The sequence below is a fragment of the Triticum aestivum genome, chromosome 1A (assembly GCF_018294505.1).
Source record: "Triticum aestivum cultivar Chinese Spring chromosome 1A, IWGSC CS RefSeq v2.1, whole genome shotgun sequence".
NCBI classification, from domain to species: Eukaryota; Viridiplantae; Streptophyta; class Magnoliopsida; order Poales; family Poaceae; genus Triticum; species Triticum aestivum.
The window spans coordinates 445,674,020-445,700,075 of NC_057794.1; the positions used below are offsets into that span (position 1 = coordinate 445,674,020).

General features: G+C 47.2%; 1 protein-coding gene across 1 annotated transcript; it reads left to right on the top strand.

Moving 5' to 3' along the window:
• The first annotated feature begins 9,988 nt into the window (after window positions 1–9,988).
• Window positions 9,989–11,692, top strand: LOC123144985 (L-gulonolactone oxidase 5-like). The gene has a single exon (XM_044564295.1). It carries the CDS (start codon window positions 10,196–10,198, stop codon window positions 11,690–11,692), a length of 1,497 nt encoding a protein of 498 aa, XP_044420230.1. The 5' UTR covers window positions 9,989–10,195.
• Window positions 11,693–26,056: the final 14,364 nt, after the last annotated feature.

Sequence of the window (26,056 nt, forward strand, 5' to 3'; positions counted from 1 at the left end):
TCCCTTGATCCATCTCCCCTCCTATGATGGATCCACCTCCCCTTTGGTGGATCCATCTCCCCTCTAGTAGATCCCCCTCATGGGTTAGGATATTCTAGGGTTAGGATCTCCTGGTGGTTCGGTAGGTCCTCTAGTTCGGTAGATCTCCTGGATCTCCTGGTGGTTATTGGGGTTAGGGTTCATGTTTATTGTTGCGTGGGGATGATCTCCCTCTAGTTCATGGGGTTAGGGTTAGGGTTCATGGGGTCAGGGTTAGGGTTCATGGGGTTAGGGTTAGGACCTCCTGGTGGTTCATTTGGTCCGCTTCATGGTTTAGGGTTCATGATTTTAGGAGATGGGGATGGATGGGGAAGTGGATGATTTTAGGGGATGAGGAAGTGGATGATGTCTGGTTGATGGTGCTTGTATCAGTACTTGCTTGTGTATGGTTCAATTACTCAGCTAGCATAAATGGTGAATTAGGTTTCCAACAGCACTTCGAAAAGAAGCTACTTGCTTCCTTGTTTGTATCAACAGTACTTTCTTGTTTGTTGCCCTTCAATTTCCTTCCTTGTTTGCTTGTTACTGTCAGTAGCACTATGCTTGTTTCTATCAGTAGCACTTTCCATGCTTGCTTGCTTGTATTATGCACTTTGCTTGCTTGCAACTTGGGTTAGTATGAACATGTACTTGATTGCTTGTAGCACTTTGCTATCAGTAGCACTACTGGGGTTTGTAGCAGTGTTCTTCTTTCATGATATGTGCATGAAGCTTGTGTTCTTCTTTCCAGTGAACACGGGAATGCTTAGTACTTATTGTGGTATTGGAATTCCTGCTGTGTTAAGGCAGTATGACTAGTTTTAATATATACTAGATTGGTGCTAGATAATTTTGATTGCTGTAATATACAAGGTTGATTCTAACTGTCAAAATGTCTTAACTTGTGTCATCTAGTCTGTAGCCATTTTTGGTGTGTAGAGATAGCATAATCAATAGTTGAGTATAGTTTTTTCATCTGCTTTTGTACTGCTGCAAGTATAGTTGTTTCATGCTTTACCAGTGGCAACATCTAGTTGTTTTGAAGGTCCTCATGATATACTCGTCTAGCTTCCTGTCAGACTGTCTAAGCATGTGTACATGACACCAATTCACTAGTTCATGTTGCTTGCTTGCTAGCATACATGTTGCTTGCTGGCATACATGCTTAATTAGGGTTTCCATCAGCATTACTTGCTTGTATCACTAGCACTTGGAGAAGAATCTACTTGCTTGCTTATTAATTAGGGTTTGTATCAATAGTACTTGCTTCCTTCTCTTCATTTTCCTTCATTGCTTGCTTGTTTCTATCAGTAGCACTTTGCTTGCTTGTTTCTATCAATAGCACTTTGCTTGCTTGCTTGTATTAGTAGCACTTATGCACTTTGCTTACTTGCTCCTAGTGTACATGCATGCTTGTTTGGTGCACTTACATGTTTTCTTAATTAATAACACTAGATCACTGTATTGTTTATCCATCAAGTTTGTTTCACATGTATTACATGTATGTGCATGATGGTCCAAATGCTTTCCTTTATTGATACAAGTGCATCATTTTACTTTATCCCTGTTGTATCTGATTGTTGTTTATTCTATTTTGCAAGCACCACCTCAAGATCATCCATGGCAAGGAGGACAAGGTCAAGCATGAGGCCAACCGCTGGTATGCAACTTGCTCCTTGTGGCCAGTTTCATAAAATCTGTGTCTTAATATGCTAAGTGAAATGTATTGCTGCAATCTGAATAAGCTGGCTTAATTGTGCCTGTGTGCTGTTAGTCTTCCTTACCTGAATAACTAGGATTAAATGATAATAAAATTTCATAAGATATGTTTGGCTGCTTGTCCATGCATTCCAAACATTCACCTAATAGTTATGTTTCCTGTATCATGCAAAGAAGAGCCTCTCACCGAGTACGAGAAGGTTAGGGCTAGAAATATCATGAGGAACAATCGGATGTTCCAGTCCCTTGGCATCGGTGCAATAGCGTTGATGATTAGGAAAACAAATGGTGTACAAGAAGGTAGAAGTGATGAGGTTCAAGAGGGTAGTGGAGTTATCAATGATGACCCAGAGTACAATCCTAAGGAGGATGAAGTTATTGATGGAGAGGAAGTGGATGATGTTGTAGTCAACAAGATTGTTAAGGTGCAAACTCTGTCTTGCTTGGAGGGTTGGGGTTCTGTTATTCTATGTTATTCCTTGTGCTCACATATTTCTCTTGTGTTCTAATGCTTTTTTCTGTGCTATTTATATGAGGCACTGAAGGAATCTAGGACGAAGAGGCCTGGGGTTAAGAAGACAGTCAGCAAGAAGCACAAGAGCTCAGAAACATCTCCTGCAATGCCTCCAGGAAGGGTGATGGCCCCAGATCCAGGACAAAAAGAGGATCCTGGAACCTGATGAACCTGCCCTTGATAGAGTCACAAGGCAGAAAGCAAGGATGGCGACTGCGACGGACCATTAGGAAAGTATGCTGCTCATGGACTCTCAGACCTCGGTGCAAACGGGTGATGAGTTGCCGCCCATGGATGAAGGAACCACTCTCAGCATGGATGGAAATGGCACTGTCTGCCTAGATGAAGCAGGAACCATCTGCATTGATGAAGCAGGCACTGTCCACACAGACCTCAGCCCTGTTGCACCTTCTATTGACAGGAACGCTGTCATCAATGAAGAAGAACAGCAGCTTGTGCTTCAATCAGGCAAGTTGACCTTTGCAATGCTATCTTTTACTAGTGCATTTTCCAAATGGAATGATCATGTATGCTTTTGTTGATTCCTGCATTTGTCGATTTCTATTCTAATTTATGAGTTCACTTTCATTTTCAAATGCAATGACTCCCAAGACTAGACTTAGAAAGGGCAGAGGGCTAGAGAGGATCACCAAGTCGCTTGGTAGCAAGGTGCCTATCCAAATTGCCGAAGGGATGATTCGTCCAGAGAAGCCTCTGCAGGCAGCAAAGCTTGCTTCTGAGTGTGGACTCGTTGCAAAAAGCCATCTTCCGGTTCTTCCTCACTTCAAGCTATACAAAAAAAATGCTAGTCTATTGGAGAACTACATTGGGAAAGTTGCTGTAAGCTACTTGTTTCATAGTTAATGTGCTATCTATTTTCTGTTACACATATGCATGATCACTAATATTGTTCCTACCTTGTTTGCTATCTTGGTAGGCAAATTTTAAGATGAACACGGACTCGGAGACCATCAAGACCTCGTGCAAAGATATTCTGCAGAAATATTCAAAGAACAGACGCCATCAGATCAAGAAGAAGTATTTTGATACCGTAGCCGCAAATAAAGTCAGCATTAAGTCTCCGGTGCCTGATCTAACGGATGCTGAATGGCAAGCTCTGGTGGAGATGTGGTCTACCCCAAGACACAAGGTTTGTCTCTGCTTTGTTTGATGCTTTATATTCTGCACATGATATGCTAGTGCTAGATCATGCTGACAGTATGCTTTTTTGTAGGAAACCTGTTTGTCGAACAAGATGAATCGACAAAAAGTCGTGTACAATCAAAGAACTGGTTCCAGGCACTACACAGCACACATTTTTGCCACTGTGAGAACTCTTCTCTAGAGACCTTACCTTTGGTTCCTCATTGAATAACATTTCTGATTCTTGCTGAATAACATTTTGATTTTTGTTGAAAAACATTTCAGAAAGAAGAGCGTAAGGGTGAGGAGCTGTCTGCGATTGACTTGTTTAAGGCCACCCACAACAGCAAGAAGCACGGGTTTTCGGAGCCAGTCAAGACTGCTATAGTAAGTCACTCCATGCTTTGCCCTGTTTGATTCACAGCCAGCTTTGATGCTTTGATGATTTGATGTTGTTTGACTCGGAGCCAGTCAAGAACACATGCTATGTTCCATGCTTTGATGTTGTTTGATAGTTCAACAAAGATATCAGAACTTGCTGTAGCTATTTGATGCATTTTTTATGATATGATGAAATTTGATCTGAATGTTAGTTTGATGATCGTCTCACTCGGGAAGCCATCTTATATAGAACCACCATTCTAGGCTTAATGAAGTGATCATATTGTTCCAATTGCATGTCTCCAGGTCACTAGTCATCATCTTCTTGTATAGATTTTGTGTGCTGGTTTGATTACTTCAAATAATCCATTTGTGTGCTGGTTTGGTTTCTCTTGCTTGGTTTGGTTTGCAAAATGTGAAATAGATCTCCCACTAATGCCTATCATTTTCCTCCATATGCTAGCTTGAGATGGAAAAAATGAAGGAAGCGCCGGTACCAGAAGGTGAAGAGCCAAAGTCTGCTGTTGAAATTGTCAAACAAGTCCTCAAGACCAAAGCCAAGGAAAGCACATTCCTCAGGAATGTTGGGCTCCAGTCATCTAGGAACAACTCTGGCAAAGTTGCTGCTCATGTTCGTGACCTTGAGCAGAAGCTGGAGAGGTCCGAGCTTTAAGCTGAACTGGTGCAAGAAGAATTGGCGGCAATCAAGATGAAGGCGGAAGAATCTGAAGCTGCACGCGACAAGGAACTTGAGCTGCTGCGCAAGAAGTCTCAAGAACAGGAAGAGAAGTTAGCCCACTTGATGGCTTTCTTTGGAGCTAAGGTAGTTTGATGGCTGTGCTATGAACCTCTTTGTCTTTGAGCTAAGGTAGTTGTTGCATTTTGAACCTGTGAACCTGGGAGCTGAGCTGAGAGCTGTTGCATTTTGCTGTTTAAACTAGAGCACATGGATCCTGTGAAGTTATGTGATCACTTGTGAACCTGAGCCTTTCTGTGAAGTTATGTGATCTTGTGAACCTGGATCACTTGTGGATCATTTTGTTTATTTTCTGTGAAGTTATGTGGATCACTTGTGCACCTGGGCTTGTGGATCACTTGTGGATCACTTGTGCACCTGGGCCTTTCTGTTTATAGTTATGCAAAATGAGAACCTGGGCTCTAAAAAGGCCAAGGCCCAAACAAGAATTAGACCAAAAAGGCTTGGGCCTAAAAAAGAAATGACTGGAAGAAAAAATAATATAAAAGGTTGCATAACAGAAAATAAAAAGGCCAAGGCCCAAATTCGAACTAGACTAAAAAGGTTGTGGCCCAAAACAATAGTGGAATATAAAAAAATCATCAGAAAAAGGCTCCATTCGCAGAAAATAAAAGGCCAAATTATTGGGCCAGGCCCATGCAGATAAGCGAAATAAAGAGAGAAAAAATTAAATGGGCTAAATTATTGGGCTTGGCCCATCAAGACGGCTGAAATGGACTGGGCTGATTCTATTTTACGACCTTTTCATTTGGTCGTAAGTCTGCCACATCAGCTTGCCACGGTGGATCTGACGTGGTGTGGTCAGATTGCTAGTGACCAAAACAGTTGGTCGTTAAATCTACGACCTTTTTTTTGGTCATAAACGTTTGCAACCATTCCAGAAGAAAGGTCGCTATAGTCAGTTTACGACGCCCAGCTTTTGACCTTATGTTTTTGGTCACAAAAAGGTCATAAATGGAAATTTGTTACCATTCAGTGACCAATAGTGGTGGTCATAAGTTGACATATTTCTTGTAGTGTGAAGTTGGATAAACTGACACCCACCAACCACCTGTGTGCAAAGCACGTTGGTAGAACCAGTCTCGCGTAAGCGTACGCGTAATGTCGGTCCGGGCCGCTTCATCCAACAATACCGCCGAACCAAAGTGTGACATGTTGGAAAGCAGTATGACTTATATCGCCCACAACTCACTTGTGTTCTACTCATGCATATGACATCTACGCATAAAACCTAGGCTCTGATGCCACTGTTGGGTAACGTAGTAATTTCAAAAAAATTCCTACGCACATGCAAGATCATGGTGATGCATAGCAACGAGAGGGGAGAGTGTTGTCTACGTACCCTCGTAGACCGGAAGCGGAAGCGTTAGCACAACGCGGTTGATGTAGTCGTACGTCTTCACGGCCCAACCGATCAAGCACCGAAACTACGACACCTCCGAGTTCTAGCACACGTTCAGCTCGATGACGATCCCCGGACTCCGATCCAGCTGAATGTCGGGGAAGAGTTCCGTCAGCACGACGGCGTGGTGACGATCTTGATGTTCCACCGTCGCAGGTCTTCGCCTAAGCACCGCTACAATATTATCGAGGATTATGGTGGAGGAGGGCACCGCACACGGCTAATAGATATCAAGGATCAATTGTTGTGTTTTTGGGGTGCCCCCCTACACCTGTATATAAAGGAGCAAGGGAGGAGGAGGCCAGCCCTAGGAGGGGGCGCGCCAAGTGTGGAGTCTTACTAGGACTCCCTAGTCCTAGTAGGATTCCACCTCCCATATGGAATAGAAAAAGAGGAAGGGAAAAGGAGAAGGAAGGAAGGGGACGCCCCCTTCCCTAGTCCAATTCGGACCAGACCAAGGGGAGGGGTGCGGCCACCCTTGAGGCCCTTTTCCTTCTTTCCCGTATGGCCCAATAAGGCCCAATACGTATTCCCGTAACTCTCCGGTACTCCCAAAAATACCCGAATCACTCGAAACCTTTCTGATGTCCGAATATAGTCGTCCAATATATCGATCTTTACGTCTCGACCATTTCAAGACTCCTCGTCATGTCCCCGATCTCATCGGGACTCCGAACTCCTTCGGTACATCAAAACTCATAAACTCATAATATAACTGTCATCGAAACCTTAAGCGTGCGGACCCTACGGGTTCGAGAACAATGTAGACATGACCGAGACACGTCTCCGGTCAATAACCAATAGCGGAACCTGGATGCTCATATTGGCTCCCACATATTCTACGAAGATCTTTATCGGTCAGACCGCATAACAACATACGTTGTTCCCTTTGTCATCGGCATGTTACTTGCCCGAGATTCGATCATCGGTATCTCAATACCTAGTTCAATCTCGTTACCGACAAATCTCTTTACTCGTTCCGTAATACATCATCCTGCAACTAACTCATTAGTTGCAATGCTTGCAAGGCTTAAGTGATGTGCATTACCGAGAGGGCCCAGAGATACCTCTCCGACAATCGGAGTGACAAATCCTAATCTCGAAATACGCCAACCCAACAAGTACCTTCGGAGACACCTGTAGAGCACCTTTATAATCACCCAGTTACGTTGTGACGTTTGGTGGCACACGAAGTGTTCCTCCGGTAAACGGGAGTTGCATAATCTCATAGTCATAGGAACATGTATAAGTCATGAAGAAAGCAATAGCAACAAACTAAACGATCAAGTTCTATGCTAACGGAATGGGTCAAGTCAATCACATCATTCTCCTAATGATGTGATCCCATTAATCAAATGACAACTCATGTCTATGGTTAGGAAACATAACCATCTTTGATCAATGAGCTAGTCAAGTAGAGGCATACTAGTGACACTCTGTTTTGTCTATGTATTCACACATGTATTTTGTTTCCGGTTAATACAATTCTAGCATGAATAATAAACATTTATCATGATATAAGGAAATAAATAATAACTTTATTATTGCATCTAGGGCATATTTCCTTCAAGTTAATCTATTCGAATAGCCGTGATCTTCGGTAACAGGACGACTTGGAGTTGTACCTTGACCTTATGACAACTAGAATTGGTTACTTAATAAAACACACCCTTTCAAGTGCTAGATACAACCTAGTGATCGCTCTCTAACAGGGCGACGAGGAGAGGATCGCCGGGTAGGATTATGCTATGCGATGCTACTTGGAGGACTTCAGTCTACTCTCTTCTACATGCTGCAAGACGGAGGCTGCCAGAAGCGTAGTCTTCGACAGGATTAGTTATCCCCCTCTTATTCTGGCATTCTGCAGTTCAGTCCACCGATATGGCCCTTTACACATATACCCATGCATATGTAGTGTAGTTCCTTGCTTGCGAGTACTTTGGATGAGTACTCACGGTTGCTTTCTCCTTCTTTTCCCCCTATCCCTTCTACCTGGTTGTCGCAACCAGATGCTGGAGCCCAGGATCCAGACGCCACCGTTAACGACGACTCCTACTACACCGGAGGTGCCTACTATTACGTGCAGCCTGCTGACGGCGACCAGGAGTAGTTTAGGAGGATCCCAGGGAAGAGGCCTGAGCCTCTTTCGATCTGTATCCCAGTTTGTGCTAGCCTTCTTAAGGCAATCTTGTTTAACTTATGTCTGTACTCAGATATTATTGCTTCCGCTGACTCCTCTATGATCGAGCTCTTGTATTCGAGCCCTCGAGGCCCCTGGCTTGTAATATGATGCTTGTATGACTTATTTTATTTGTAGAGTTGTGTTGTCATATCTTCCTATGAGTCCCTGATCTTGATCGTACACATTTGCGTGTATGATTAGTGTACGCTCAAATCGGGGGCGTCACACCGCCGATGAGTTTTTTTCCACAATTTTCTGTGTGACTCTGACGATTCCTCGTCCGATGATGAGGAGATGTTGGTTATCGTGTTGGTCCATGACCACCTTAATAGGCGGCGGCTGTTGTTTCGGGGCTCGATCCCGGGGCACATTCCGATGTTGAATCGCAATTGAGAGAGCGCTATTTCCTTCTTTGGAATTACTACTTTGATACAACCAACCCGCTGTTCAAACATCAGAAATTCTGGCGGCTTTTTGGTATGGCTAGGCATCTTTTCGACCATATTAGAGAGGGGGGTGGTCGGATACGATAACTATTTCGAGTGTAAAGAGGATGCCCTTGGAAAGATTGGCTTCTCATCTTATCCGAAAAATGCACTGCAGCCATCCGGATGCTTGCATGCGGAGTGCCCGGTGATCTTATTGATGAGTACGTCCGTATGAGCGAGTCTACATGCCTAGAGTCTATGTACAAGTTCTGCAAGGCTGTGATTGCTCTGTTTGGCCCGAGTACCTGAGAGAGCCGACTGGTCAAGATACAGCCCGGTTGTTGGTGATGAATTCTAGCAGGGGCTTCCCGGAGATGCTTGGTAGTATAGACTGCATGCACTGGGAGTGGAAAAACTACCCTTCTGCTTGGCAAGGGTAGTACTCCCTCCGGTTCTTTTTACTCTGCATATTAGAATTCTTTGAAGTCAAACTTCACAAAGTTTGACCGTATTTATATGAAAAAATATCAACATCTGCCAAGCTAAAGTTATACAATATGAAACTTTAAGTCATGACACATCTATTGATATTGATTTTAGATTGTGAATGTTGGTACATTTTTTTATAAAGTTGGTCAAACTTTATGAGGCTTGACTTTAGTCAAATCTTATATGCGAACTAAAAAGGACCGGAGGGAGTATAAGGGTCATGTCAGTGCTTGCATTATCATAGTTGAGGCCGTGGCCTCACAAGATCTCTGGATCTGGCACCTTTTCTTCGGCATGGCCGGATCACACAATGATATCAACGTGCTTCAAGACTCGCTGGTGTTTGCAAGGCTTGCCGAAGGCAACAACCTGCAATCTCGATGGGGCATCGTTCGATATATTATTAGAACTTGAAGCACTAGGAAGTTGAGAGGTGATGACTGCTTGTGTGATCATACACAATACGATCGTAGAGGATGAGTGCCCGGAACGTATCTACGATCAAGGGTTTCAGTTTCAGGATGAAAATATTATGCCTGAGCATGAAGGAGCGGCAACGTTTACACAGTTCATTTAATTTCACCATAAAATGCGTGATTAGGAAATCACATGCAGCTGGGTATAACAATAGATACCCATACACACAAAAAGATACTATCCTCGATCAAGGAAGTTGCACATGAGGAGCACGGATCTCTATGTCTGGTGCGATGCAGGATTTAAGTTTGTTTTGTGTGCAACTGGTTGTAATTTTTTATTTTTATGCACCCCGATGTGTCTAACCTTATATATACCTGTATATATTTGTAGAGATCCTGTATATATACATGTATATATCTGTAGTGGATACAAGCAAGCTGTAATGCAGGCCTTCATTCATTCATTCGAGAAGTCAGCGATGTCGCAAGGAGAGCAAGCACAATCACGAGCAACGGGGAGCTTGGCTGCTGTTCTCCTCGTAGGGATCCTGCTCCAGCTCGCCGGCTGCAGCCCTCCACCGGATCCGGTGACCTGCACGCATGGCACGTCCAACTGCACGGTCACCAACACGTACGGCTCCTTCACGGACCGCACCATCTGCCACGCGGCCAACGTCGTCTACCCGAGCACCGAGCAGGAGCTGGTCGCGGCCGTGGCGGCCGCGGCGTCGGCCAAACGCAAGATGAAGGTGGCCACCAAGCACTCACACAGCGGCCCCAAGCTGGCGTGCCCCGGCGGCAGCCAGGGCACCATCATAAGCACCGCACGGCTGAACCGGACGGTTCGCATCGACGCCGAGAGGCAGCTCATCACGGTGGAGAGCGGCATGGTACTCCGGGACCTGATCCAGGCCGCTGCCGCACCGGGGCTGTCACTGCCGCACTCGCCGTACTGGTACGGCCTAACCATCGGCGGGCTCCTCGCGACGGGCGCGCATGGGAGCGGGCTGTGGGGCAAGGGAGGCGCCGTGCACGAGTACGTGGTCGGTCTGAGGATCGTGACGCCGGCGCCGGCGTGTCACGGGTTCGCCATGGTGAGGGAGCTCGCCGCCGATCACCCGGACCTGGACGCCGCCAAGGTCTCCCTTGGGGTCCTCGGCGTTGTCTCCCAGGTGACTCTGGCCCTGCAGCCGCTGTTCAAGCGGTCAGTGACGTTCGTGAGGCGCAACGACTCGGACTTCACGGCACGGGTGGCCGAGTGGGGCCGTCTTCACGAGTTCGCCGACATGATATGGCTGCCGCAGCACGGCAGCGTCATCTACCGCCAGGACGACCGCGTCGACGTCGCGACACCCGGGAATGGGCTCAGCGATCTGGCCCTTTTTCGTTCCAACCCCACAGCCCTGCTTGTCCGCGTAAGAGCCGCAGAGGAGCGGCTGCAGGAGAACGGCACTGACATCGCCCGGTGCGCGGCGGAGCAGGAGGCGGCCACGAGACAGCTGCCGGCCTTGGGCTTCACGAACGACGGCGTCTCCTTCACGGGGTACCCGATTGTGGGGTACCAGCATCGCATCCAGGCGTCCGGCTCATGCATCGATGGCCCAGAGGATGGCCTCCTCTCCTCCTGCGCCTGGGACCCGCGCATCCGAGGTACCTTCCTGTACAACTCCGGCTTCAGCGTCCCACTCTCTAAGGTGTCGGCATTCGTCGCCGACATGCAACGGCTCCGGGACCTCAAACCGGCCGCGTTTTGTGCCCTCCTTCGTGCGGGTGTTGTCCTCCGCTACGTCAAGGCGTCCTCCGCGTACGTCGGCAAGCCCGAGGACTCTGTTGACGTCGACATCATCTTCTACCGCAGCCACACCGACGGCATGCCGCGCGCCCACGCCGACGTGCTGGACGAGATTGAGCAGATGGCGTTGGGTAAGTACGGCGGCCTGCCGCACTGGGGTAAGAACCGCAACTTCGCCTTCGACGGTGTCATCGCAAGGTACCCGAAAGCCCATAAGTTCCTTAAGGTAAAGAATATGTACGACCCCGACGGGCTCTTCTCCAGCGAGTGGACCGACCAAGTGCTCGGCGTCAACGGGACCCCCAACATCATTAAAAAGCGTTGCGCCATTGAAGGACTATGTGTCTGCTCTGACGACTTGCACTGTGCGCCAGAACAGGGGTACTTCTGCCGGCCAGGGAAGGTTTACACGAAGGCAAGAGTTTGCTCCTCCACCGAGGATTATTAGAGATGACGGCACCACTAGTTTTCTTTTCAGTTAGCAAAATAAACGGCCATGTCAATGTGTGCATGCACGCTGGATGTGGCCCGGTAGTTTTTCAGTTAGTAGTTAGTAGCTTGGTGCGGCCGTTAGTAATGCTTGGGATAGCATGCAGAGCAGCTCAGGGCACGCACGCATCACCCGCATGGCGAGTGTCGTGGGATGGCACCACCGGTGAGCTCGCGTGCGTGGTTGATCTTTCCCTCTATAAGTTCAGTACAAATAAGAGGAATGAGATAGAGAAAAGCCGCAACGCAGTACGCAGCACAAAACACCTTAGTCTTTGCTTCCTTCTGGCAATTGTTGAGCTTGCAGGTGTCTTCGGTTTTAACAAGTGGTATGAGAGCTGCGTCGTTCCCTGACGATCATGGCCGGCTCGACCTCCCCAAAGGGCACCCCGACAACCGTTGACGCAGCGGTGGCAGCTCGTGCGGCCGCTAGGAGGCTGACGACTCTTGTCACAGCGGCGCGTGATCAGTGACTTCAACATGAGGTCGGAGCCGCAGCCGCAGGGGCGGCAAGGAGATCGTCGTGCACGAACACACTATGCAGGAGCACCTCGTCCTGAGCGGCACCACAGTGTGGCCAATACTCACCCCGACAAGCTACTTCGAGTGGTCGGAGGCCAATTTGATGTGGGACACGATGGAGGGAAACCCGTCGAGCGTCCCCAACGACAAGGCGGCACAGGCGGTCATCCTACGATTCATACCGTCGTAGATGGTGGGCGTGATTGGTGAAGAAGACGACGAAAGAGGCTTGGGACACGATCAAGACCATGCACATGGGCGTGGCGCGCGTGCGCGAGGCCACGGTGCAACGTCTGCGTTCGGAGTTCCAGGCGACCGCGTTCCGCGATGGCGAGACGCTCGACGCATTCGGCATGCGCATCACCCTGCTCGTCAACAACCTGCGCTCGCTCCGAGACACCATGGACGAGGTGAGAGTGGTCCAGAAGTTTCTTCGCGTTGTTCCATCTCGATACATGTAGATCGCCCTTGCCATCGAGACGATGCTCGATCTCAACACACTCTCGGTCGATGAGCTAGTTGGCCGCCTGCGCTCGCAAAGGAGCGCTACCTTGCCAACAACCAATGTGGAGGCGGCGGGAGCCAGCTGCTGCTGACGGAGACGCAGTGGAACGCGTGCAAGAACCAGCGCGCCCAAGGCCAGAGCACTGGCTAGGGCGGGGGTCAGGGCGTTTCCGGCGGACCAGATGGGTATGGCGGACCGGGCGGCGGCTCAAATCGTCACCGCGGCAAGCCACAACACAATCGTGGCGGAGGCCAGGCGGTGGTGGAAACATCGGGCACGACGACGTGCGAAACGAAGAGCGGGACATGTCAGAGGTCAAGTGCTACAACTGTAACAAACCTGGCCACTTCTCCAAGCACTTCACCAAGCCACGACGTCAGCGCAAGGAGCATGCAAACCTGGCGCGTGGTGAAGGGGAGTACAATGAGACGTCTCTCCTGCTGGCCACAGTGAGCGCGCTCATGACGACCACGGAGCACCCGGTCGAGCACGTTCTCCCCAATGAGGAGCGTTCCCAGGCGCGTGTCACACCTACCGACGGTCTCTTCGACATGTCCTGGTACCTGGACACATGGGCGAGCAACCACATGGCCGGTTGCCGGGAGATCTTCTCCCAGCTCGATGTCTGTGTGCGCGGCTCCGTGAGGCTCGGCGATGGCAACGATGTGCAAATTGAGGGGAGAGGCACCATCCTCTTGGAGTGCTGGAACAATGAGCACCTGACCCTGTCGGAGGTGTATTTCATACCTTGTCCGCGCAACAACATCATCAGCATAGGGCGAATGGACGAGCTCGGGTGTGAAACCAACATCCAAGGCGGGCTGCTGCGGCTCCGCGATCAGGAGGGCCGCCTCCTCGCTCGCATTTAGAGGAACGGTGGACGGTTGTATGTGCTGCAGCTAACTGCAGGGCGCCCTATCTGCCTGCTAACACGCGGAGAGGACGAGGCATGGTTGTGGCATGGTCACTACAACCACCTAAACTTACGTGATCCACATGATTTGGGTCGCCTTGGCATGGCCGACGGCGTCCCCATCATCGATCGCATCGACTAAGTCTGCGACGGGTGCATGTTGGGCAAGCAGCGTCGACTGCCATTTCCCAAGGCCATGTCATACCGCACAGAGCGCGCTCTGGAGCTTGTCCACAACGACCTATGTCATCCAATCAAAGCCGGTAACAGTGGGAGGTAACCGTTATTTCCTGTTGATCATTGATGATTACTCACGATTCATGTGGCTTGAGGTGATCCAATCCAAAGATGAGGCATTTGATTGCTTCAAGAAAATCAAGGCCCAGACAGAGGCCGAGTTGAGGTGCAACCTCCTTGTGTTCCATTCAGATCGAGGAGGCAAGTTCAACTCTTTCTCCTTCCGCAAGTACTGTGATGACAGCGCCATCAAACACTGTACCACAACGCCGTACACACCCCAGCAGAATGGCATGGTCGAGCGGCGGAACCAGATAGTGGTCGAGATGGCCCGCTGTTTGATGAAGGCCATGGCGGTACCGGTGACGTTCTAGGGAGAGGCAATGAAGAATGCAGTCTACCTCCTCAACTGTGCGCCCACATACAGCCTCGACGGACTGACGCCGTACGAGGCGTGGCACAAGCGGAGGCTGGCGGTGCATCACCTTTGCACATTTGGGTGCGTGGCACACGTGAAGCACCTCGGCCCTGGCATCGACAAACTAGTCGATCGCTCCACGCCGGTGATCTTCATCAGGTATGAGGAAGACGCCAAGGCCTACATGGCCAATGTTCCATCGGGCAAGTGGGTGATCATAATCGGCGACATCACATTTGAGGAGCATAGAAGGTGGGACTAGACAACCACGACCAACAGAGATGCCGCACTCCCGGTCGAACACCTTTTGGTCACTTAGAGTGATGAAGACCACGACGTGTAGTCCTCGCCGGCCCGCACTGGCTCCCCGACTGCTCTTGCTACTCCAACCATTAATGGGCATCGTCCTCCGTGGCGGTAGGGTCGCCTCTCATGGTGTCCGAGGGTGCCTCGCTGATACATCTCCAACGTATCTATAATTTATGAAGTATTCATGCCATGTTTACAATAATTTTATATCATTTTGGTATGATTTGCATAGAACTAACCCATACTGACATTGTTTTCAATAGAACTACTGTGGTGTTGTTTTTTGTGTAGAAATGAAAGTTCTTCAAACGAGCTGAAACTTTTTGACGATTTTTTTGGAACAAAAAAGACTCCCAAAGCTTCATGGAAGGACCAGAAGGTGAAGGAGTAGGGAACAAGACACCGGGGGGCACCTAGTAGGCCCAGCTTGCCCTGGTGGGTTGTACTCACCTCGAGGCCCATCTTAGCGTGAAACCAACGCCAAAAAATCCTATAAATAGAGAAACCATCAGAAGTAACCCTAGATCAGAAGTTCCGCCGTCGCAAGCCTCTGTAGCCATGAAAAACCAATCTAGACCCCGTTCTGGCACCCTGTCGGAGGGGGAAATCATCATCGATGCCCATCTTCATCATCCCAGCAGCCACCATGATGAGGAGGGAGTAGTCCACCCTCGGGGCTGACGGTTTGTACCAGTAGCGATGTGTTTAATCTCTCTCTCTCTTGTGTTCCTGAGATGTCACGATCTTGATGTATCGCAGGCTTTGTTAATATAGTTGGATCATATGGTGTTTTCTCCTCTCTATCTTGTTGTGAATTGAGTTTTTCGTTTGAAGATTTTGTTTTATTGGATTGAATACTTTTATGGATTTGAGAGCACTTCATGTATGTCTTGCTATGAATACCCGTGATGAAAATGGGGTATCATATTGATTAACTTGATATGTGTTTTGGCACTCAACTCATGGATTCCCGAGGTGAATTGTGGTAATCTATGCAGAGGGGTTGATGCACATTCTCGTCTTTTGTTTCTCCGGTAGAAATCTTGGGGCACTCTTTGAGGTTCTTTGTGTTGGATTGAGTATTATGAATCTGAATTTTCATTGGTGTTATATTGGTACGAACTCTTGATAGATTGATCGGAAATAATAACTTAGTGTTATTTTAGTACAAACTCTTGATAGATCGATCCGAAAGAATAACTCGGTGTTATTTTAGTACAAACTCTTGGATAGATCGATCAGAAAGAATAGCTACAAACAATTTCTTCTTATGTACTCCGCTAGATAAGAACTTTGGAGTGATTCTTCATCGCACATTGAGGGATGGTTATGTGATCCAGTTATATTAGCATTGTTGAGAGATTGCACTAGCGAAAGTATGACCCTAGGCCTCATTTTCAAGCATTGCAATACTGCTTGTGCTCACTTTTGTTACTTGCTACCTTGCTGTTTTTTATTGTTACTATTACAAAAATCAATATCTACTATCATTACTACACTTTTATTACCATCTCTTCGCTGAAGTAGTGCACCTATACAAATTACCATTGTATTTGGTGTGTTGGGGACACAAGAGACTCTTTGTTATTTGGTTGCAGGGTTGTTTGAGAGAGACTATCTTCATCCTACGCCTCCCACAGATTGATAAACCTTAGGTCATTCACTTGAGGGGAAATTGCTACTGTCCTAGAAAACTCTGCGCTTGGAGGCCCAACATGTGTCTACAAGAATAAAGTTGCGTAGTAGACATCACTTGCCCATGTCCGTGGAGGACGATTGGGCCACACCGCCGGAGGGCGATAGCGAGCGCCATGACCTCGACCACACTTTGGCTCACTACCGCAATATCAAGCATGTTCTCACGGAGCTGGACGCGGCGGCGAGAGAAGAGCACATCGGGCTCTGTCTTGTTGCCGCAGAGGAACCTAATAGCGTCAATGAGGCGCTCGACGAGCCATACTGGAAGCGCGCCATGGACGCTAAACTCACGGCGATCCGCGACAATGGAACATGGGAGCTCGCCATGCTCCTACGAGAGTGTGACGCCCCCGATTTGACCGTACACTAATCATACACGCAAACGTGTATGATCAAGATCAGGGACTCACGGGAAGATATCACAACACAACTCTACAAATAAAATAAATCATACAAGCATCATATTACAAGCCAGGGGCCTCGAAGGCTCGAATACAAGAGCTCGATCATAGACGAGTCAGCGGAAGCAACAATATCTGAGTACAGACATAAGTTAGACAAGTTTGCCTTAAGAAGGCTAGCACAAACTGGGATACAGATCGAAAGAGGCGCATGCCTCCTGCCTGGGATCCTCCTAAACTACTCCTGGTCGCCGTCAGCGGGCTGCACGTAGTAGTAGGCACCTCCCGAGTAGTAGTAGTCGTCATCGACAGTGGCGTCTGGCTCCTAGGCTTCATCGTCTGGTCGCAGCAAACGGGTATAGAAAGGGGGAAAAGGGGGAGCAAAGAAACCATGAGTACTCATCCAAAGTACTCGCAAGCAAGGAACTACACTACATATGTATGCATTGTTATCAAATGGAATGAGGGTATCATATGTGGACTGAACTGCAGAATGCCGGAATAAGAGGGGGATAGCTAGTCCTTATCGAAGGCTACGCTTCTAGCCATCTCCATCTTGCAGCATGTAGAAGAGAGTAGATATTAAGTTCACCAAGTAGCATCAAGGAGCATCGTATAGCATAATCCTACCCGGCGATCCTCCCCTCGTCGCCTTGTGAGAGAGCGATCACCGGTTGTATCTGGCACTTGGAAGGGTGTGTTTTATTAAGTATCCAGTTCTAGTTGTCATAAGGTCAAGGTACAACTCCGGGTCGTCCTTTTATCGAGGGACATGGCTATTCGAATAGATCAACTTCCCTACAGGGGTGCACCACATAACCCAACACGCTCGATCCCATTTGGCCGGACACACTTTCCTGGGTCATGCCCAGCCTCGGAAAATCAACACGTCGCAGCCCTACCTAGGCACAACAGAGAGGTCAGCACGCCAGTCTAAATCCTATGGCGCAGGGGTCTGGGCCCATCGCCCATTGCACACCTGCACGTTGCGTGGGCGGCCGGAAGCAGAACTAGCCCCCTTAATACAAGAGCAGGCTTACGTTCCAATCCGGCGCGCGTCGCTGACGTCACGAAGGCTTCAGCTAATACCACGACGTCGAGTGCCCATAACTGCCCCCGCGTAGATGGTTAGTGCATATAGGCCAGTGGCCAGACTCAGATCAAATACCAAGATCTCGTTAAACGTGTTAAGTATCCGTGAACGCCGACCAGGGCCAGGCCCACCTCTCTCCTAGGTGGTCTCAACCTGCCCTGTCGCTCCGCCACAAAATAACAGTCGGGGGCCGTTGGGAACCCAGGCCCACCTCTACTGGGATGGAGCCACCTGCCCCTCCAGCCCCCAACTCCGAACAGTACCACAGGTAATGTAACAGTGTAAAGTATATAGTATATGCCCGTGATCACCTCCCGAAGTGATCGCGGCCCAGTAGTATAGCATGGCAGACGGACAAGAGTGTAGGGCCATTGATGGAACACTAGCATCCTATACTAAGCAGTAGGATAGCAGGTAAGGTAACAACAGTAGTAGCAAGGACAGGCTATGCAGCAGTATAGGATTAACTGAAAGCAGTAACATGCTACACTACTCTAATGCAAGCAGTATAGAGAAGAGTAGGCGATATCTGGTGATCAAGGGGGGGGGGGCTTGCCTGGTTGCTCCGGCAAGAGAGAGGGGTCGTCGACACCGTAGTCGAACTGGGGGTGCCGGCAGTCTCGGGGTCTACCAGAAATAGGTAACGGAGGGGGAATACAATAAATAATAAAGAAATCAAAGTATCACAAAGCATAACAAGACAATACGCGGTGCTAGGGGTGACATAACGTGGTATGAGGTGGTACCGGTGAAGGGGGGAAACATTCGGGAAAATATCCCCGGTGTATCGCATTTTCGGAAAGATGAGCTGGAGGGGGAAAGTTGTGTGTTTTCTATGTTAGGGATGCGTGGTGGACGAACGGGCTGCGTATCCGGGTTCATCTCGTCGTTCTGAGCAACTTTCATGTACAAAGTTTTTCCATCCGAGCTACGGTTTATTTTATATTAATTTTAAAAGATTTAAATCATTTTTAGGATTTATTTAATTAATTTAATCAACATTATCTAGAATAGTGCTTGCTGATGTCATCATGACATCAGCATGACGTCAGCAGTCAACAGAGGTGTTGACTGGTCAAACTGACGTGTGGGTCCCACTTGTCATACTCTATTTAGGTCAATTAGGGTTTAGCTAATCTAATTACTGTTTAATTAAACTAACTAGTTAATAAGATTAATTAAACAGGATTAATTAACTTAATTCATTAATTAATTAATTAATAATTTTATTAATTCATTTTATTTTATTTTCTTTTTTTAAACGTTCTGGGGTTGGGCCCCCTTGTCATTGGGCCAAAGGCCTTAGCGGGTCAATGGGCGCGGGCGCTAGCGATCGGGCGACGGGCGCTAGGACATGCGGGTGCGGGCGTCTGAACTGGACACAACCAGTCGGGGCCACGGCGAGGGAAGGGGACGCCGGCGCGGCACCAGCGGAAGGCTGCGCGCGCGCGAGAGCACTGGGGGAGGGCAGCGGCGCGAGCGAGAGGGGGGGCCGCGGGCGCGTGGGCCGGCAAAGCTAGGGCGCGCTGGGGAGCAGGGGCGCGGCCAGGGGCAGCGGTGGCGGATGCCGGTGGAGCCACGAGTAGAGGCGTGAGGGGAGGCGGGCGCGCGTGCGCGTGGCCGCGGCCAGGGACGAAGGAGGGCACGCGCCCCTGGGCACGAGCGGGCGGCAGTCAAGGGCGCATGGGTGGCGGGAGGCTCGGCGCGGGTCGCGAGCGGAGCAAGGCGAGAAGGGGCCGGGCGCGGCTGCAGGGTAGCTGTTGCAGCCGCAGCAGCAGCGGGGAGGCGCGGGGCACGGTCTGGCGCGGTGAGCAGGGAGCGGGAGCAGCACGGGCGGCGAGTGTGCGCGTGCGGACGCGACGGCGGATCCGCCAGGGAAGAAGAGGGGAAGGGAAGGAGGGCTCACATAGCCCTGTAGATGTGCTATAGCGGGCTCGGGGCGGCGATCGGTGACAAGCAGCGATGGGGTCGAGGCGGCGAGGGACGCCGGGAAAGCGAGGTCCGGTGAGGTGGTCCTCCAGGCGGCGTCGACGCGTCCGAAGGAGAACGATGCAGGCGTCGCGCGGGAGGAGCCGGTGGTGCTGGCTAGTTGCGTCGATGGCCGACGCGGCGCGAGCCGCTGGTGACGAGGCAGTCGGCCAGTGGCGTCGAGCGCCATCGGGGGTGACTGCGATCTGGGGCGATCCAGATCAGGCGGGGGAAGGGGATCGGGGGAGTGTGGAGAGGGATTAGGGTTAGGTGCGGGAACGGGGCCATGTAGGCTAGGGGCACGGTGTGGGCCTGGCTGGCCAGCTGGGCATGTTGGCCCAGTGGGGTGGGGGGAGGGGTCAGCCTTTTTCTTTTTCTTTTCTTTTTTTGGTCTTTTTCTTTTTATTGCTTCTTTTTTCTTTTATTTTAGGTAGTAAAATAGTTTTAGAAAGATATAAAACTGGCTCCACATTTAGAGTGGCAAAATGAGACACTGTCATAAGAAGTTTGGTATCTAAATGAAATATTTTGTGCTTTTATAAATTTAGAAGGCATTTAAATATTTGTTTTAGTCACGGTTTTAATTAATTTAGAGCCTTTAAACATTTTATCAAAGTTTGGTTTCTCCACCATAATTACCTATGCATTATCTGGCACCTCTAGAACATTTTAGTTTCGAAGTTTGAAAACTTTTATCGTTTGACTTAAATTCAAATTTGAATTTGAATTGTTTTTTGAACTAACGAGAGATTAGCAACAGTAAGGGAGGTGACATGGCACCATTAGCAGAGGATGACTGTAGTTTAATTATCCGGGCGTCACAGAGAGTACATAGGCATAGGGCTCAAGTGGGTTTACAAGATCAATAGGGACGCCGCTGACAACATGGTGAAGCACGCGCGTAGTACTTCGTTTCGATAACTAATAGATTTTTGCAATAAGTATGTGAGTTCTTTATGACTAAGGTTGAGTCCATGGATTATACGCACTCTCACCCTTCCACCATTGCTAGCCTCTCTAATACCGCGCACCTTTCGCCGGTATCATACACCCACCATATACCTTCCTCAAAACAGCCACCATACCTACCTATTATGGCATTTCCATAGCCATTCCGAGATATATCGCCATGCAACTTTCCACCGTTTCGTTTATTATGATATGCTTCATCATTGTCATATTGCTTTGGATGATCATGTAGTTGACATTGTATTTGTGGCAAAGCCACTATTCATAGTTCTTTCATACATGTCACTCTTGATTCATTGCACATCCCGGTACACCGCCGGAGGCATTCATATAGAGTCATATTTTGTTCTAAGAATCGTGTTGTAAGTAAATAAAAGTGTGATGATCATCATTATTAGAGCATTGTCCCAGTGAGGAAAGGATGATGGAGACTATGATTCCCCCACAAGTCAGGATGAGACTCCGGACTAAAAAAAAGAGGCCATAAAAAAGAGAAAAGGCCCAAATAAAAAGAATAAAAATAAAAAAATGAGAGAAAAAGAGAGAAGGGGCAATGCTACTATCCTTTTACCACACTTGTGCTTCAAAGTAGCACCATGATCTTCATGATAGCGAGTTTCGTATGTAGTCACTTTCATATACTAGTGGGAATTTTACATTATAGAACTTGACTTGTATATTCCAATGACGGGCTTTCTCAAAATGCCCTAGGTCTTCGTGAGCAAGCGAGTTGGATGCACACCCACTTAGTTTCTTTGTTGAGCTTTCATACACTTATAGTTCTAGTGCATCCGTTGCATGGCAATCCCTACTCACTCACATTGATATCTATTGATGGGCATCTCCATAGGCCGTTGATACGCCTAGTTGATGTGAGACTATCTTCTCCTTTTTGTCTTCTCCACAATCACCATTCTATTCCACCTATAGTGCTATGTCCATGGCTCACGCTCATGTATTGCGTGAAGATTGAAAAAGTTTGAGAACATCAAAAGTATGAAACAATTGCTTGGCTTGTCATTGGGGTCGTGCATGATTTAAATATTTTGTGTGATGAAGATAGAGCATAGCCAGACTATATGATTTGTAGGGATAGCTTTCTTTGGCCATGTTATTTTGATAAAGACATGAGTACTTCGTTAGTATGCTTGAAGTATTATTGTTTTTATGTCAATATTAAACTTTTGTCTTGAATCATATGGATCTGAATATTCTTGCCACAATAAAGAAGATTACATTGCTAGGTAGCATTCCACATCAAAAATTCTGTTTTTATCATTTACCTACTCGAGGACGAGCAGGAATTAAGCTTGGGGATGATTGATACGTGTCCAACGTATCTATAATTTTTGATTGTTCCATGCTATTATATTATCAACCTTGGGGCCAGTATGGTCGGCCGCCCCGGGTAGACTGGAAAACGTATACAGAAAAATACGATTCATTGTACATGGGCTAACATAGATATGATAGAACGACCGCACCAGCCCAGTTGCAGCACAAAGCCTAAACGCTAGCAGGGCCACACCCATTCACCCACACCACAAACTAGTCCTAGGAAGGAAATCCTCAGTCGGCCAATCGGGCGAGGAAGTGAGCGTAACTGCGTAACCTAGCCGCCGATTCGCCGCCACAACCCACAGAGCTTTGCCAGACGCCAGTCCTCCTCACCGGCTGCCATCTGCCGGCCGCCAGGCACCTAACCCAGATCAGCTAATGGGCAAACCAGCACCAGCACAGCATCGAGCTAGTGCAAAAGTAAGCGCAGCCAGCAGGTGCAAGTCCATTTTCTTCTGAATATGACCTTCAATTCAGTAATCAGTACTGCCTCAATTTCTAGCAAATTAGTGAACTGATGGTCAAATCATCAGTACTAGTATACTCCCTCCAAGGAATGAATAATTTAAGCAGCGGGAGTTCATGTTTTCTTGTGACGTTTATGTTATATTTCGTGATTTGTGGTGGTTACATCTACTTGCCAAGATTCTTGAAGAGTTTTAAATCATTAGTTATGTTAATTTTTGAGTGCAACTAGCTTTCATATTTGAACTTTATGAGTATTGTTGGTTCAGCGGACTTGCATTTATCCATCAAAAAATTTAGACCTTAAATGTTTCGCCCCGGCTAAGTTCAATTCCTGGATCCGCCACTAGATGTTTTATATGCATTTATATGCTATTTTATATGATTTTTGCGATTAACCTATTAATCTAGATCCCAGTGCCAGTTTCTATTTTTTCCTTGTTTTTGAGTTTTACAGAAAAGGAATACCAAACGGAGTCCAATTGACGTGCCAATTTTTGACCCCGGAGTAAAAGAGTTGGGCCAGGAGAGTCCCGGGATGCCCACGAGGGTGGGGGGCGCGCCCACCCCCTCGGCGTGGGCCCCTGCCTCATGGACAACCCGGAGACCCCCCCTAACAAGAGACCTACGCCAAAAAATCCGATAAATACTGAAACCTCCAGAAAACAGAATAGATCGGGAGTTCCGATGCTGCAAGCCTCTGTAGCCACTGAAAACCAATCGGGACCCTGTTCTGGCACCCTGCCGGAGGGGGAATCCCTCACCGGTGGCCATCTTCATCATCCCGGCGCTCTCCATGACGGGGAGGGAGTAGTTCACCCTCGGGGATGAGGGTATGTACCAGTAGCTATGTGTTTGATCTCTCTCTCTCTCTCTCTCTCTCGTGTTCTTAAGGTGATACGATCTTGATGTATCGCGAGCTTTGCTATTATAGTTGGATCTTATGATGTTTCTCCCCCTCTACTCTCTTGTAATGGATTGAGTTTTCCCTTTGAAGTTATCTTATTGGATTGAGTCTTTAAGGATTTGAGAACACTTGATGTATGTCTTGCCGTGCTTATCTGTGGTGACAATGGGATATCACGCTATCCACTTGATGTATGTTTTAGTGATCAACTTGCGGGTTCCGCCCATGAACCTATGCATAGGGGTTGTTGGCACACGTTTTCGTCTTGACTCTCCGGTAGAATCTTTGGGGCACTCTTTGAAGTTCTTTGTGTTGGTTTGAACAGATGAATCTGAGATTGTGTGATGCATATCGTATAATCATACCCACGGATACTTGAGGTGACATTGGAGTATCTAGGTGACATTAGGGTTTTGGTTAATTTGTTTCTTAAGGTGTTATTATAGTACGAACTCTATGATAGATCGAACGGAAAGAATAGCTTCATGTTATTTTACTACGGACTCTTGAATAGATCGATCAGAAAGGATAACTTTGAGGTGGTTTAGTACCCTACCATAATCTCTTCATTTGTTCTCCACTATTAGTGACTTTGGAGTGACTCTTTGTTGCATGTTGAGGGATAATTATATGATCCAATTATGTTATTATTGTAGATAGAACTTGCACTAGTGAAAGTATGAACCATAGGCCTTGTTTCAACGCATTGCAATACTGTTTATGCTCACTTTTACCATTAGTTACCTTCTGTTTTTATATTTTCATATTACAAAAACCTATATCTATCAACCATATTGCACTTGTATCACCATCTCTTCGCCGAACTAGTGCACCTATACAATTTACCATTGTATTGGGTGTGTTGGGGACACAAGAGACTCTTTGTTATTTGGTTGCAGGGTTGTTTGAGAGAGACCATCTTCATCCTACACCTCCTACGGATTGATAAACCTTAGGTCATCCACTTGAGGGAAATTTTCTACTGTCCTACAAACCTCTGCACTTGGAGGCCCAACAACGTCTACAAGAAGAAGGTTGTGTAGTAGACATCAAGCTCTTTTCTGGCGCCGTTGCCGGGGAGGTTAGCGCTTGAATGTATATCTTTAGATCTTGCAATCGAATCTTTTTGTTTCTTGTTTTATCACTAGTTTGGTCTATAAAATAAAATTAAAAAATGGAATTGAGGATACCTCATATGCTTCATCTTTTTAATATCTTTCATGAGAATAAGGATTCCGATAATTGTGCTCAATTGCTAGAGGAAGAACGCATTAGAATGTTTGGCACTAAATCTTTGAATGATGGGCATGATTGCAATGTTTTTTGTATGAATTCCTTGAATATCTATGATGCTAATGATATGCAAAGACATAAGCTTGGGGACGCTATGTTTGATAAAGATGATATTTTTTGTCCCCCAAGTTTTGATGAGCAAATTTATTATGATAGCATGCCTCGTATTTATGATGATTATATTGATGAAAGTGGTTTCGGCGAGGTCATGACTTTATTTAGTGATGAATCCACTATTTCGGAAGAGGTTCCAATTGATTATGAGAACAAAGTTGCTATCTATGATAATTATTGTGATGACTTGTATTGTAACATCCCAAAATTCTAAATTCTGGAATGTTATATTAAATAGATAGATTTGATTGACTGTTTGATTGATTGACTGAAAGTGAGTGAAATTCGAAACTTTTTGAAAGTTAAATGAGAGGGAATAAAAGGACTTTCCCAAACTTTCATTTTGCATTTTGATCTCCGTGAATTCAAATTCTTTTCAAATACAAAACCCTCAAGAGAAGATGACATGACTTCTTCCATTTATTTAAATGACAAGGGGTTTTTGAAAACATTTGAATTTCATTTGGAAAATATTTCCAATTCAGAAACTTTAAGCAAATCAATGATTTTCACGAGAGTAGATAAAATGCCTTTTTCAAATTATGAAATATGAGTTGGGAGTTTCAAGGATCAAATACAAAGTCCTTTTGAATGTATTTTTAATTTGGAATTGTTTGAGTTTTATGAAAATTATTTTTCTCCAAAAATAAATATATGGAAAATAGGGTAACATGATTCCCTACATTAGAAAATTGGAGAAAAATTTATTTGAAATCATTTTGGTATTTTTTAAATGATTTTTGTTGGATTTTATTAGACCAGTAGCACTCTTTCAATTATCTGAATTTAGGTGGATTTTATTTGGCATTATAAAAATGTTCATGTCGTACAGAATATTTTTCTGAAATTTTGATATATTATATGCCTATATAATATTTTTATTTTTGCCGTTATTATTTTATTTGTCTGGAAGTTGTTTTTTTTTAAAAAAAACTTTGCGGACCAACTAGGCCGAAGCCCAGCCGGCCCAGCGCCGCGCCGGCCCACCCCGGGTCGTCCCCGATCTCCACCGGGAGACCGAACCCCGCACGATCGCCGACCGCCGCCGTCTCCTTCCCGGAGTCCGCCTCCGCGCTGCCTTGCCTTGCCCCTCCCCCACGCCTTCGCCCCCCCTCCCCTCCTATAAATCCGCCCCGGGCCCCGCCTCCTCTCCTCTTTTCCCCGCCGTTTCGT